This window comes from Eumetopias jubatus, unplaced genomic scaffold (genome assembly GCF_037043125.1).
Source record: "Eumetopias jubatus isolate StellerSeaLion01/CBP00866 unplaced genomic scaffold, mEumJub1_p1.0 scaffold_3, whole genome shotgun sequence".
Lineage (NCBI taxonomy): Eukaryota > Metazoa > Chordata > Mammalia > Carnivora > Otariidae > Eumetopias > Eumetopias jubatus.
Window position 1 is genome coordinate 19,977,650 of NW_028274809.1, and position 14,923 is coordinate 19,992,572.

At 59.2% G+C, this 14,923-nt stretch overlaps 3 protein-coding genes across 4 annotated transcripts in view; 1 reads left to right on the top strand and 2 right to left on the bottom strand.

Annotated features, from left to right (window-relative positions):
* The first annotated feature begins 159 nt into the window (after window positions 1-159).
* On the top strand, window positions 160-5,079 carry AAMP (angio associated migratory cell protein). 2 transcript variants are annotated; one of them, XM_028092196.2, is made up of 11 exons: window positions 160-355; window positions 817-975; window positions 1,661-1,780; window positions 2,192-2,331; window positions 2,582-2,726; window positions 3,025-3,108; window positions 3,213-3,328; window positions 3,490-3,593; window positions 3,745-3,835; window positions 4,007-4,161; window positions 4,609-5,079. In XM_028092196.2, exons 1-11 carry the CDS (start codon window positions 235-237, stop codon window positions 4,682-4,684), a joined length of 1,311 nt encoding a protein of 436 aa, XP_027947997.1. In that variant the 5' UTR covers window positions 160-234; the 3' UTR covers window positions 4,685-5,079. The 2 variants fall into 2 exon arrangements, with proteins under 2 accessions (XP_027947997.1, XP_027947998.1); XM_028092197.2 differs by having other exon boundaries at window positions 820-975.
* Window positions 5,080-5,334: 255 nt separating this feature from the next.
* On the bottom strand, window positions 5,335-11,773 carry GPBAR1 (G protein-coupled bile acid receptor 1). Its single transcript, XM_028092195.2, is given in 3 exon segments — window positions 5,335-5,551; window positions 5,553-6,505; window positions 8,078-11,773. Coding segments are annotated over 3 exon segments (1,431 nt in total). The 5' UTR covers window positions 8,375-11,773; the 3' UTR covers window positions 5,335-5,370.
* A 687-nt stretch (window positions 11,774-12,460) lies between these two features.
* The window catches only part of ARPC2 (actin related protein 2/3 complex subunit 2), a 29,410-nt gene continuing 26,947 nt past the window's right edge, over window positions 12,461-14,923 (bottom strand). Inside the window, exon 11 of the mRNA XM_028092243.2 lies at window positions 12,461-12,920. Coding sequence (XP_027948044.1) covers window positions 12,896-12,920 — 25 coding nt within the window. The 3' untranslated portion in view covers window positions 12,461-12,895. The remainder of the gene's footprint in view (window positions 12,921-14,923) is intronic.

Sequence of the window (14,923 nt, forward strand, 5' to 3'; positions counted from 1 at the left end):
GAGTTTGGGTTCTCCCCGCCACGCCCCGGCCCCTTCTCCCATCTCTGCTCTGTGACTGGTGGGTCGGCCAGTTAGCCCCCTTCGCCATTGGCCTAGCGGCCGTCGCTCTTCCTGCCGGGGAGTCGCCTACGCCTACTTCCTCCCGGGAGGAGGGGCTCGAGTTCCGCGTCGTCGCGCAGAGCTGACTCTGGGAGGCGTTTGGGCCCAGAGAAGTGGATCGGCAGCTTGCGCCGCATGGAGTCCGAATCCGAGAGCGGGGCCGCCGCTGACACCCCCCCACTGGAGACCCTGAGCTTCCATGGTGATGAGGAGATTATCGAGGTGGTAGAACTGGATCCTGGCCCGCCGGACCCGGGTGAGAACTGTCGCTCCTCGGGCCGTGGGACAGGAGGCGCTCACCCCTGGCCTCTGACCCTTGCTTCTCCCCCCCTCCCGTCCCCTCCCCACCGGTCATTCCTACCGACCTCTTTCGCCCTTCCCCCTGCCCTGCCCCCACACTTAGTTCTCAGGCCTGGCAGGGGTGGGGGTTCCCCTGACGCCTCCTCTGGCCCTTCCCCTCACACACCCCCTTCCCATCATCCCCTCGGTCCTCCCTTCGCACACCGTCTCTCGCCAACCCCGGGTCCTCAGACCCTCTCCTGTCCTCCGTCCCCAGTGCCCCCTCCTCCCTGTCGCTCCTCCCCGCGCTTCACCCTCTCCGTCTGACCTCAGCCGACCCTCTTGCTACATCCCAGCGCCTCAGGCCTCCCCACCACGTCTCCCCTGCCCTCTTTCTTACTGTCTGCCGAGCCCCATCTCTTAACCGTCTCCCCGAAGCAGATGATTTGGCCCAGGAGATGGAAGATGTGGACTTTGAAGAAGAGGAGGAAGAGGAAGAGGGCAACGAGGAGGGCTGGGTTCTGGAACCCCAGGAAGGGGTGGTGGGCAGCATGGAGGGCCCAGACGACAGCGAAGTCACCTTTGCATTGCACTCAGGTAGGTCTCTGAGGAGATCCGTCATCAACTCAGTGCACGTGGGCATTTGAACATCACACACTTGCTGTGTCGGGAGCCTTCCGAGGGACATGGAGGTGGGAAAACAGAGGCTGGCCTTCCCCTGGAGGAACTTGCGCCGTGAAGGCCTGGGGCAGAGCTTAGCTCCTGGAGCCAGCCGAGACACCTGGCTTCAAATTCCCCTTTTGCTCCTTACAGATTTGTGATTTCTATTAACCTCTCTGGGTCTCAATTTCTTTTCAAAAAGTTGTCTTGCTGTAAGTTAGAGGTAGTAGTACCTTTTTGAGCATGTTTTATATAATTCTCCCAAATGGTAGCCCTTAATGAGGTAGGTGACGTGGTGCTTTCCTCACTCTGTGGTCAGCCTGGTGGCAGCCCGCGCTGAGACCTGTAAGCCTCCACGTGTACCCTCCTCTTGTCTGTGCGTCTGTCTGGGGTGGTGAACGCAGCAGCCCAGGGCAAGGACTTGGGAGCTTGGCAAGCGTGGGGAGGAATTGCTCCAACAACTTGATGCTTGAAACTTAGAAGAACTTGGATGCACTCTTCTTTTCCAGGAGGAAAGACATGTTGCTTTGGGTGGAAGGGGGTGGGTTTCCTGAAGGTCCTGAAGGACAGAACCTGGGGTGGGAGCCCTGTCCGCTTACTCATGGAATATCTCTTTGGACAGCATCTGTGTTTTGTGTGAGCCTGGACCCCAAGACCAACACCTTGGCAGTGACGGGGGGTGAGGATGACAAAGCTTTCGTGTGGAGGCTCAGCGATGGGGAGCTGCTCTTTGAGTGTGCAGGTGAGGGAGTATGGGTGAGGTCATGTTCCTTTGGAGGTCTTAGGGGGCTAGCCTGCAATGATTGTGCATCCAGCAGCCATTTACTGGTGCCCATTTTGGGCCAGTTCTATGCTGGACCCGAGGACCTCAGAATAACTTAGTCTGTCTTGGGCATGGGGAGGGAGCCAGTATTGGCCAAAGGAGTCTGGGGAAGGTCTAATGGGGAGGACATAGGCCTGGGCTAGGCATGGTTGAGTGGGAGGCTAACATTACCATTCCTAGGGAGACCTCCTGGAGCGGCAGTGAGCTTGAGTCACCTATTACGGTGGGACCCACCCTTCTTCTCTTCCCAGCTGGTCCTTTCTGGGGGCCAGACACCTGGGTCCTGTTTTCCTGATGTTCTCCTCTCTTTCTGCCTCCTTCCCTTTGCAGGCCATAAAGACTCTGTTACTTGTGCTGGTTTCAGCCACGACTCTACCCTTGTGGCCACAGGGGACATGAGTGGCCTCTTGAAAGTGTGGCAGGTGGACACCAAGGAGGAAGTCTGGTCCTTTGAAGCGGGAGATCTGGAGGTGAGAGCATCAGAGTGGTGTTAGCTGCGCAGGGCCTCGGGGAGGAGCTGGGAACTGGGGGGTCCAGTCTCGCCTTTACCAGACTGAGCCCGCTCTAAGGCATTGTGCTCTCCACGTGCAGCAAGAGTGTGGGGCTCTGTTTCCTGTCCCGTCCCTGCCGCCGTTGGAAGCAAGGACAGCTTGGGTGGCGCTTACGGGACGGGCTCCTAGGGGGGCCAGGCCTCCCTGCTGACCCTTCCTCTCTGCCCAGTGGATGGAGTGGCACCCTCGGGCACCTGTCCTCCTGGCGGGCACAGCTGATGGCAACACCTGGATGTGGAAGGTCCCAAATGGTGACTGCAAGACCTTCCAAGGCCCCAGCTGCCCAGCTACCTGTGGCCGAGTCCTCCCTGACGGTGAGGGCCGCTGTCCTGTCTGTCTTTCCCAGGGCACAGAGAGCTTGGCTCCAGGTTCACCCGCCTTCCTGGGCTCCCTACCGGGCCTTAGTCGGCCAGCTCCAAGCTCTGCTGTCTGGAACATGGACCCAGGCCCCAGAGCCAACCGCTTCCCCTTTCCTGCCCTGACTGGCCGCTAGTCCCTGGGGCGGCGTCTGTTCCCTTACTTCCTGGTTTCCCCCTTCCCCCCCATTCCCTTGCCGGGTGTGTCTGCGAGTGCTGTCTGTCCTTCTCTCCGTCCGTGCCTGTGGCCCTTCAGGGAAGAGAGCCGTGGTCGGCTATGAAGATGGCACCATCCGGATCTGGGACCTGAAGCAGGGCAGCTCGATCCACGTACTAAAAGGTCTCCAGGGCAGGGCCAGGGTTCAGCGGGTGTCTGTGCGGAAGGCCTGGGGTAGGCCTTGGGTGCGTCGAGGAAGCCTGACTTAGCTGTCTGCTCCGTCCTAGGGACCGAGGGTCACCAGGGCCCTCTGACCTGTGTCGCCACCAACCAGGACGGCAGCCTGATCCTCACCGGTTCCGTGGACTGCCAGGCCAAGCTGGTCAGTGCCACCACTGGCAAGGTGAGTGTGACCCGGAGCCAGGCTCTGGGGCCTCTGCCTCCCGTGTCGTGCCCCCCCCCCCCGCCCCCGCCTCTGAGGGCTCTCCCAGCCCCTCTCCCGTCACCTTTCCTCCTTCTCATCAGCCCTCCTCCCATCCTCGAATTGTCTCCCGTGGCTTCTAGGTGGTGGGGGTTTTCAGACCCGAGACCGTGGCCTCCCAGCCCAATGTGGGAGAAGGGGAGGAGAGCGAGTCCAACTCCGTGGAGTCTTTGGGCTTCTGCAGCGTGTGAGTGTGAGAAGGGCCTCGGCCTGGAGAGGAGAAAGCTGGGGAGGAGGGGGTTTGGTGAGGGGTGCCTGGGCCGGAAAGCCAGGGAGGAGTGCAGAGTGCATGAGTCCAGGTCCTCCCACGAGCCTTAGTGGTGCCCTCCTCTGCCCAGGATGCCTCTGGCAGCGGTCGGCTACCTGGACGGGACCTTGGCCATCTACGACCTATCTACGCAGACGCTCAGGCACCGGTGTCAGCACCAGGTATGGGCAGCCTGGAGCTGCAGCGTGGCCCTCTGTGGCCCTCCCCGCCTCCCCACTGCTCCCCTCCTCCAGCCCTCCCCGAGAGTCAGGGCCGGCGCCTCCCCGCTCTCCCGGCCCTGACATCCACTCTGTCCACTCTGTCCCGTGCCCCCCCCACCCCGCCTGGTGCAGTCGGGCATCGTGCAGCTGCTGTGGGAGGCAGGCACCGCCGTGGTTTACACTTGCAGCCTGGACGGCATCGTGCGCCTCTGGGACGCTCGCACCGGCCGTTTGCTCACGGACTACCGGGGCCACACGGCCGAGATCCTGGACTTCGCCCTCAGCAAGTACGTGAGTTGGGCAAGGGCTGGAGCCTCTGTGTATTTGGAGGGTGGGAATGGCACCTGGGGGTGCTGTAGGGTCCTTGGGGTGCGGGAGGGGCTTCCTAAGGGAAGCTGGGGCCGCAGGCCCGGTGTTTGAGCCCGAAATGCAGGGAAGCCTGAGGGAGTTGTCACTTCTGCTTGATGGTGACCTGCGTGGGCTCTCACATCTCCGCTCCGGGGCTCAGGGGCTGGGACCGTCTCCCCCCATGCTGTGGGCTCTTCTCCGATCCCCTTACTGGTTGCTGGCGTCCAGTGTGTTCACTCGACGTGGACGTGTCAGCCCGGTGCCAGGCACCAGGGATCTAGAATTGAGGATGCCCTGGAGGGGGCCACCCGAGGGTCCCTGGGTAATGGGCTTGGGGCCGGGCCCCAGGTCCCTCAGTCCCATCGACCTGCGCTTTCTGTCCACAGAGATGCCTCCCTGGTGGTGACAACGTCAGGAGACCACAAAGCAAAAGTATTTTGTGTCCAGAGACCTGACCGCTAACGGCTGCAGTCTCTGCTTTGGTGTTGAGGGGTGAAGGGAGAGCCCCACCAGCAGAGGCGGTAGGGTACGGGGGAAGGGGGGGGCCTCGGACTACTTTCCAACCCCTTCAAACTGACTTGCCCCCTCTTGTCCCTTCTCTTAAGAGACCCACCCCTTGGGCTCCCCCCACCACCCTCACCCAGACCTGCGGGTCCCTCGGGGGGTTGGGGGGGTGGTCAGGCCTCTTTCTCTTTCACCTCCCTTTGCTGGTGGGAGCCCCGGGGGTGTGTGTTTGTATGTGGGGAGTAGGTCTTTGAGGTTCCCGTTCTTTCCCTTCCCAAGTCTCGGGGGGGTGGAAAGGAGGAAGAGAGATTAGTTACAGATTTTAAAAATGTAAATAAAATATACTTCCCAGAGACCGTGTGTATGTGGATTTTGTGGCATCTGGACATTGAGGAACCAGTTGAGGGACACGTCGGGGTGAGGCTCCCCGCAAAGTCTGCTAGGCTTCGAGATCCCTCAGCTCACCGTGTGGGGCGGCGGCTCATCCTCCCCGGCGGTTGATTCTGAGGGAGTCGGGTCTGTGTGGCTGCGTGTCTGGCTTTGGTTTCTTTCCGCCGCTGCCCCCCGCCCGCACCACTCTTTCGGAGCTGCGGAGTGAGATAACCGTGAACTGGGCCAGAGGAGTTTATTTGGTCAGGGTGGGGTCACATAAGGGCAGGGCCTCTGATCCCGGGGCTTGGGGACAAGAGGAGACTGGCTCGGTGGCCGAGATGGACAGATGCTTCGAGTAGGGGCCAGCAGAGGCCCTTGCCCCAGTTCAGGTTGAGGTCCATGCTGCTTTGGCTGCTGGTGTGGTAGGCTGGGCCGGGGCCGGGGGGCTCTCCTCTGCAGCGCGCGCAGGCACCTCCGGGCGGCCGCCCTCCAGGGGCCCGTGTAGCGCTGGTCACCCAGCCCCATGGCCACGGGCACGGCCGCTGCGCTGGCACTGCCCAGCGACATGAGGGACAACAGAGTTCCGGGCCCCAGCGGCGGGCGCTGCTCGAAGGCCAGGACCGAGAGGAGCAGGGTGACCACGTAGGGCCCCCAACACAGCCCAAAGAGCAGCGTGGCCCCGGCCTGCGCCCTCGCCTGCCTCCAGGTGAGCGCCCGCGCCAGGGCTGACGGCGTGCTACGGCTCACTGCCTGCTCCAGCCGGCGGATGTCGCTCAGCTGGCGGCGGGCGGCGGCCAGCACGCGGATGGACAGAAGGGCGGCAGCCCCCACGGCGGGCAGCAGGAGCCCGTAGACTTCGAGGTAGAGGTAGGGCGCGGGGAAGACGGCCTGGGAGCTGCAGCTGGTGCCGGGGGCCCAGCGGTTCCATCCCAGCGCCGGCAGGCTGGCAAAGAGCAGGGGGCCGGCCCAGGTGAGGAGCAGGGCCAGCCGTGGGCTCCCGCGGGGCCGCAGGGGCCACAGCACGGCCGCGTAGCGTTCGCCGTGCACCAGCAGGAGGTTGGCGAGCAGGGAGAGGAAGGAGAAGTTGGGCGCCAAGTAGAGGAAGAGGCAGGGCCAGTAGCTCCGGCGGCTCTGGCTCCAGAGGCCGGGCAGCACGGGCAGCGCCAGCCCCGTGAGCAGCCCGGCCAGCAGCAGGCTCAGGAAGAAGCAGCCAGCGGGCGGGTGGCGCAGCTGCCGCTCCCGGGCGATGCCCAAGGCCAGGAGCAGGTTGGCAGCGACGATGAGGCTGGCCAGGGCCAGGGAGAGCCCCAAGGCCCCTGCGGGGACGGGGCTGGGCGCCTCCCTGGTGCCGTTGGGTGTCATCTTGGGCCCGGGGACGGGGGCCGCCTGGAGCAGCAGTCGGCGGGCCTGCGTGAGAGATGGGCGGCCCAGTGAGGCAGATGGTGCCCGACGGCGGGCCGCGAGCCTTACCTTCTTAAGCCGGCACGCTTTTTTTTTCAATTAAGTGCCAGTTACGATTTACATAAAAATCCGTATCTTGGGCTTCCCACTTCCCACAGCGAGTATGTCCTGCGGCTGGAGCTGAGGGGTGCCTGTGTTCACCCAACTCCCCAGGCCCTACCCTGCCGGCTGGCCATTGTCATTCCCTGTCCGAGCCCCTCTGGGCCACCGCGTTTGATGCCTCCGTTTGGACGGAAGGGTGGACCCACCCAGCCCCAAAGCCCCAGAGCATTTTGTCCACCCCTGCCTCCACAAGGCAAGGCCTCTCAAACTGGCCAGAAGGGAGGACAGGGTCTGGCTGGTGTGTAGTGATTTCTGGCCAGCCATCAGCTGAGAGCCTCCTTCAGGTCGGGTTGGGGCCAGTGCTGGGGGGGCGGGGGGTGCTACGATGAAGGAGGGGTCCCTGTCCTCAGATGCTCCCAGCCTGCTTGGCACCAGAGCATTAGGAGAAGGGAGGCTGCTAAGGATTGGGGGGGGCGGGGGGGAACAGTGAGGCAGAGGCGAAGGCAGGGCTGGCTGAACACCTGAGTTAGCGACAGGCCAGGGCCACGGGTGGCAGCAGCAAGCAGGGTGCCCCGTCCCCTGAGCACCCCCCTCCCCTGCACAGCCGGTTACAGCTCAGTGAGCAGCCTCCGGGTAGGACTTCCAGCCCATAAACTTGACTCATCCGCACCACACTAGCAACAGGGCCCTTCCTGGGAACTGGAGGTAGAGAGGGGAGGAGGAAGATGGGGGCAGCAAGGACGGGCCGTGCACCTGAACCTGAGCCCAGAGGCGGCGGCGGGGGGGGGGGGGGCCGGGGGGGAGCCTGAGGGCAGGGCCTGGCCGGTCTGTGGCTGATCGGGCCCCACCCTTCCCTTTCTTGATTCTGTGTCCTCAGCCCCCTCCGGCACCCTGGCCCCAGGAAAGGATTCCCACCGGCCCCCACCCCCCTGGATCCGAGGGCACCACCGCCACCCCGAGCTCAGGACCCTTCTCTTCCCAGCTGCCCACCCAGCCCCCCCCCAAAGCCGGCCAAGCCACACCAGGCTGCTGCCCCTCTCCCCTCCCCTCAGCCCATTTCCTCTTCCTCATCCTCCTGAGCCCCGAGCCCCGAGCCCTCTACCCAGGACATCCTTCCCTCTCTATCAGGCCCTTCAGTTTCTGTTCCCTTAGTGCCTGCGCCACCTTTATTAAACCCCATGAGACCTCAGGGTCCGTGACCTCAAACCTGGACTCTGGAGTCCAGGGCTGGAGCTCCCAGCACTGCCCTGGAGTGAGTCCCCACCCCACCTCCCCTGGGGCAGCCTGAAAGGCAGGGCTGGCCCTAGGGCCGCTTTCCCAGGGCTGGGCTGGCCCCGTGACCTGCACGCCCTGGAGGCTCGGGTGGCTTGGGCTGGCTGCGGGGCCTCTTCAGGACCCGGGGCTGAGGTCTCCCGGTGAGGTCGGGTGCGGGGTGGATGGCGGTGGGGGAAGAGGGAGGAGGGCGTAGCTACTCACATGGCTGTTGGGGGCAGGTGTTCCTGGCCCAGCCTGGGCTTTCCCCTCAGTGTCAGGGTGTTGCCGTAGGCAGGCCTGCAGGGCTTCTGGCGCTGTCTGGTGTCCCGGCCGGTGAGGACATGGTGCTTCCACTCCGCGGGGACCGCAGGGCCCTGGGGCTCTCTGCTGCCCAGGCTCTGCCCCTGCCCTGGGTTCTGGAGGGATGGAGCTGGAGCGGGTGGGGCTCAGCCTGGCCCCGCCTCTGGGGGGGTGGGGCCTGGCACACGCTGGGCCGCAGGGGCTGGGAGGCCTTCCCATCTTGGTCCAGTACCCTCGCCCTGTGCTGTACCCATGTGCCCCCTCTCCGGCCACCAGCTATAGCTTGCCACCAAGGTGGCAGATCCCCTACCTCAGGTCACCCAACTTGGAGCCCTGTCACCTGCTGCCTGCCTAGCTAATGGGAGAAATGCTGTCCACTCAATGAATAATCAGGGTTCCGGCTCCCCCTCTCCACTTCCTGTCCCAGCGAATACATTTACATTTGATGAGTCTTAAACCCCTGGAGTGGCCAGCTGGCTGACAGCACCCCCAGCTCCATAATTCTGAAGAGCAGTGTCTGATGGTGCCAGGGCTGGGGGTGTTTGGAGCTTGAGGATCCTCCCATCCTATTACCTGATGGGCCTTTTGGCTTAAAAGCCAAACTTACCTTCTAGAACTTGGGGGTCATTCCGCACTTTTCTCAACTGCCTTGAGTCAAGTTCTGGGCAGTGAGGTAAAAATGGCTCTGGGGGTGTGGCATTGAGCAAGCTAACCTCTGGGCCTCAATTTTCCCCCCTTTTACTGTAAAAGGGGAACAAGTAAAACTACCTCTCGGGGCTGTTGGGGGAATATCATGGAGTAACATATGTGACTGCGTATATCCCAGTGTCTGACACTTAATGGGAGGCCTCCATGATGAATAAGAGGCGTGAGCCCAGAAAGCCTGGGTTTGAATCTTAGAATCTTGGCTGGGATCCTTTTTTGTTGTTGTTTAGCTGTGTCAACTTGGGCAAATTACTGAAATTCCTTTGCCTTCGTTTCCTCATCTGCAGAATGGGGCTTCTATTGCGCTCCCCTAGGGCGAGACTAACCGAGCCAACGCGTGAAGACTTGGATGAGCACTAGGCACACAGGCACTCAGTGAAAGGCAGCTGTTAACATTTTTAGGATTTCTGCCCTCTGCATGTCGCTTCCCTCCAGCCACCTGTCCCCGCTAAGAAAACTGTAGAGAAAGGCAGATAGCTCATGAAAAGCTAGAGGGGATGGCACTTCTGCTCCACAGACAGCAAGGAGGGCAGGTACAGGAGAGGAAGGGCGAGTGCAAGGCTGGGGAGCCAAGAGGTGTGATGCTCCCGTTTTCACTGGTATCAAGCGAGGCCTTGGGGTGCTGGAAAGCAGCAGGCTGAAGTGGGAGGGAGCAGCAAACTGCAGCAAGAATGCCAGAGATGAGACAGGAGGAAAGACTTCCCTGCTCAAGAGCACAGGTAGATGGAGCGAGGGGACCTCTGCGCCCTCAGCGGGGAAGGGCAGGGAGACCCGCACTGAAGGCTGGCGGCCCGAGGGGTCTAGCTCTGCCCATCCTGCAAGGGGTCAGGGGGCCCGGGGAGGCAGGACTTCTGTTGGGACAAAAAGTGGGAAGAAGAAAGCATCCAGCCTCAAAACCCTCCTCAAGCGAGCTGGTGGCTAGAGGACGCGGGCTTCCAGCAGCCGGCCCGCAGACCCACGCTCTCTGGTCGGGCAGAAGTCAGAGGCTCTGGGAGAGTTCAGACTGGGGCCTGGACACAAGTGGCTGTGGGGCCCGTCAGATGTTGGGCTGCCAGGAATAAACAGACCTCCTTCTGTTCCCAGCCCTGGCCTCCTCGGGATCCAGGATGTCTGTGTTTCTTCTTCGCTGCTTTGTCTAAACAATGTGTGTGGGATGACGTCCGAAGGGGGCAGCTTAGGCGGCAGGGGCTGGGAAGCCTGGGTCCTGTCTCCTCCTCACTGGACCATCTGGGCCTTCTCTCCTCCAACTCTGGCACCAGCTCATCCCTGGCCTTCTAGACCATTGGCCCACAGGAGGGCTCTGGTGCAGGCAGTTTCCAGACCCTCCATTCCAGCTGCAGGCCGGTTTCCGTGGTCCCCGTTCTCCTCTCCTCAGGCACAGCCTCTATGGCAGGGCCCAACCCTGCCAGGGAATCCTCCTAGGCCTCCTTAGTCCACTCCGTTCTCTTGGATACTGGCAGCTCTTTGCTGACCTTGGGGGCCCGGGGTCGGGTGGGTGTGGTAAGCAGGGGCTGGGGCACTTGCTAACTGGACAAGTGGAGGCAAGGAAGCCCCGGGGCTTTCTGGACCCTGGCTGGCCTCCAGGAGCCGCTGTCAACACTCTTCACTCCCCTCAGGCAAGAGCAGACAAGCCCTTGGGAGCCTCTGGAGGGCCCTGGGTACAATCCTGGCCAGGACTTTGGCCTCAGGAAGCCCTGAGCCAGGTCTCTGGGCAGAAGAAACCCTGTTCCTTCCTGTTAGGGTTCAGACTCTCCACGGCCCCCTCCGGGCCACTGCAGTGTTTCAGCAATCCCTGGAAGGGTGTAGCATTGCTTGAACTCAAGAGACCCCAGAGCAGACGCAGGCTTGGGTCTCTGGCCTCAGGAGCTGTTGGGACAAGGGCTTTCACTTCCAATGAGACCAAAGGGAATGGAAATGGCAACTGCTAAGTATGGGCTGCCCAGGACAGGGCTGACGCAGCAGCGGGCACTTCCTTTTCCAGGTCTGCCACCCACCGGAAGCGGGTGACAAGGGGCCACCCCTCCCCAGTGCACAGGTTTGTTGGGATGGGCCCTGAGCCCCGAACTAAGAGCCCATTTCTGTGGAGTCCAGGTGACTGAATGACCTATAGCTTTCAGATTTCTTGACGGTGACCCACAGTAAAAAAAGGTGTTTTATAATCTAATCAAGATGTGTGTACATAACCAAAATACACTCCAAAATCAATACCTACCCTTGAGAAATGCGATGTACTCTGATCTATACTATCCCATTAAAAAAAAAAGAAAAAGCTGGGGCGCCTGGGTGGCTCAGTCAGTTAAGCATTTGCCTTTAGCTCAGGTCATGATCTCACGGTCCTGGGATCGAGTCCACATCGGGGTCCCTGCTCAGAGGGGAGTCTGCTTCTCCCCCTCCCCCCACTTGTGCTCGCTCGCTCTCTCAAATAAAATCTTAAAAAAAAAAAAAAAGGCCAGTGATGAAGTTACACACGTGACAGACACACAGAAATACACGCCCCCTCCCCTCCCAAACGCACACAAGCATACACCCACGAGTCAGGCCGGACTGTGTCCATGACATGGTCCTGGCCGAGATACTGCACTACCATCATTCGAGATGCTACCACTGGGGGGAGCTGGGTGAAGGACACACAGAATTTCTGTAGTATTTCTTACAACTGCGTATGAACCTACAGTGATCTCACAACAGTTTAGGAAACAAAAATGTCAGGACAGTTCACAATTCATGAATGGGTCTCAAACTAGTCTGAGACCCACTGCACTAGATGGAGACAAGTTAAAAGGGAAAGCAAGAAGCTAAAAACCGGGGGCGCCTGGGTGGCTCAGATGGTTGAGCGTCTGCCTTCGGCTCAGGTCATGATCCCAGAGTCCTGGGATCGAGTCCCGCATCGGGCTCCCTGCTCCTTGGGAGCCTGCTTCTCCCTCTGCCTCTCTCTCTCTCTCTCTCTCATGAATAAATAAATAAAATCTTAAAAAAAAAAAAAAAAAGAAGCTAAAAACCGTCAGGATGGCCCTCAGACCATTTCAGGTGCTCATAAAACTCTCCTGATAATTCTTTCCCAAATTTTCTGAACGATTTTATTTTTGGGATCAGTGTCCTGCTAGCTGGGGGACAGTATACATTGCTAGGCTCGGTACTGTTAGGGGAGCATCTCCCCGAAGGGAATTCTGTGGAAGGCCGGTCTTTTGGGCTACTGTAGAAGAGAAAGGGTGGCCAGGTCCATACCTTAACACCCATCACTGTCCTGCAGAACACATGCCACAAAATGCATTTTGGGAAGTGCTGTGCATTATTCATGATGAAAGAATAAGCCAGAAAACACTTCATGTGACTGTCACGGTCCTGGAAGCTTCTTGGTCACAGACAGACAAAGTAAGCTTTACAGGAAGCACGTTCACGTTTATTCAGAACTGCCAACTAAGAGCTCACTAGCCAGCCATCCTCTCTCTCCTCAAAGGGGTGGAGGTGGGGGTTGTTGAGGGATTCCTGATCTACGGCTTCCCAGATTTGGGTCTGTAGGTTCAAGGGCAGCACCATGTGTACCCTTCGTCCTTCCCCCGCCCTTTTGGACTCAGTCTAGAAACCCAGCAAATTCTCACGTAAGATAGAAAGATTTTCTTTATTAATGACCCCAACCGTATTTCTTTAGATACAGGAGTTTTGAACTCAAATACTTAGGAGAAAACAAGTTAAGATTGCATTATCCTGCAACTCATTACCAGTAACATATTGCAAAGCGCAACAGCTTGGAAAAGAGGGAGGAAGGCAAGGGCGTGAGGGAGGGAAGGTAAAGAAAAGGAATTAAGTTGATCAAGTGGAATTCTTTTTTTTCTTTTTTTTTAATTCTTGAGAACTATGAAGTCCTTGCAAGCACAGCTCGTTTCTGCAGATTATTTTCCAAACGTGTACAAAATGGAACCAAAACGGAGAATCCCTTAAGAACCTGAAGAGGTGCAACATGAAAAGCTACGATTATCCAGTAGCAAGCGTTCCAGCCTTCAGCTGCCAGCTGCCTCCTCTTCCTGTTCCCCAGAGTTAGCGGGATGAAAACGTCTTCCCCCTTCAAAGAGCAGAGAGAAGTGTGAAGGCCGGTTTCTGGCTCCCCTGTCCTGCCCCCGCCCCCCGGACTGGGGATGGGATCCCAGAGACACCAGACACAGGTGCGAGGTTCCTCAGGAAGATGCAGGAACTCTAGGCCTGGAATAAGGCCCAGTTCCCAGAGACAGGTGATCACCTCTTTCTTCCTGCTGAAAACTTACTTCGGGGATACCAGGGAGCACCTGTGCCACACCCACAAGGACGGTTGATGTACCAAGTTAGACAGGAGAATCCCTTGCCCACAACGTCTGGATGGCCTAGACCTACTCGAATTTCAGACTGGGCTCGACCCTCCTCGGGGTTGAGAGCTCAGGCTCCCCTTACACAGTTTGTACCTTTTCAGCCTCGAACACTGCAGTTCCTGCCATTTGTCACCATGGGAGCAGGATGCTCAAAACTTCCAAGTACAAGAACTTTGTGTTGCCATGCAGTGACCACACTCCGGGTTACAGAACACTCGCTTGACTTTAGGCTCCCGAGTCCTGGCTTCTGTCCCACCCAGGATTTCTCCAGAAGGGCCAGCTCTGGGAACAGGCTGGTTCCCAAAGACAGAGCTCATTTGGTACAGCAGCCTGGAAGCCAGGGCTGAGAACTATGGGAAATTGGGGCAAAGACAGAGGGGCTAAATTTTCCTGTCCTGGATGTCTCAGCCACCCCAAACTGAAACCATATTTTTTCAACCCCCCCCCCATGCAAAGCTGGTGAGTGTTCGAGTACCAAGCCAAGCCTGCCATCCTATTGCATGCAGCCCCTCCGTTTCTGCTGTCTGCGCTGTGTGTGTATGTGTCCTGGCTTCTACTCATCCTTAGTAACATGATCTGGTTTTCAGCTTGGATTGGTTGTTTGCCTCCCCCTCCTCCTTTCTGGGGCCCATCTCTGCTAAAGAGAGGTCACAGGACAGAAAAAGGCAAAGCTGCTCTTTTAACTCCCAGGAAGGAGGTTTATGGACAATTTGTTGGTTTCAAGGATCTGTCCTTCCCCAGCTACGACTGCAATCATGTTGCTGCACCCCAGGACCACCTGCTGGTGGGGTAACAGGGCAGGGCAGAAGCCCTGTGGGGAGACCCTGGGCGGTGGCTGCCTTGCTGGGCTCTTCTGAACAGACAAGAAGTTCCAGGGCTGAAGCGGACACAGGCAGCCCCATGACAGACTATTTACGAAGCCAGCCTTCCTATCTCGTGTAGGATGGGCTGGCCAGGTCAGGCTTCCTTCTGCTGTGCCTGGCTGCCTGTTCACCTCCCAGCCAGTCTCTCCACTGGCCCTGAAAATGGCACGGCACTGGTTGCCTCCCGCTCTGGGCCACCACAGCGGTGCCCCTGTGAGAAGAGCAGTCCTGTGGAAAGCAAGAGGGGCAGGGGAACTTGTAAACCCCAGGGGGAGGCCAGGTTTTAGAAGACATGGAAAGAGCCTGTGTGTCCAGGACATACGTCCTCCCCACCCTGTGTTGGTTTTGCCCACTTTAGGCCTTGCCACAAAGCTGCAGAGCAGAAGGTGTGATGCTGCCATTTTGTCACCATGACACCTGGAAACCCCGCCGGAAGCAGAGGATCTAACTACAGACTGAACCCCACCCCTCAGGCTCTGGGCAGGAGGTACAGAGGTACTACTGAGAGAAGCCTTTGGTACCAATTTCATGAGATGGACAGCCTCTAAAGCCTTCACCTAAGAAGTCAGGAGTGACTTAAACTGCTTTTATAACCATCTGAGGTTTCTGAGATTGAAAACCCTCGGCTCCGGTACGAGGAGTCAGGCACCTCTCTCATCCTGTTGGGTGGCAGCAGAAACTACCTTGGCAGGAGAGGCCTCACATGCCAGGGGAGGGAACCTGGAGCCCTGTGCACACCATACCTGCCGAAGGTCACCCCCGAGAGCAGTAGGTGTTGGCAAATACCCTGGCTGTGAGGGATGTACAGAAGCTTAGTTCGCCTCAAGACTTGAGTTCAATGGGCACAAAAGCTGGCAGAT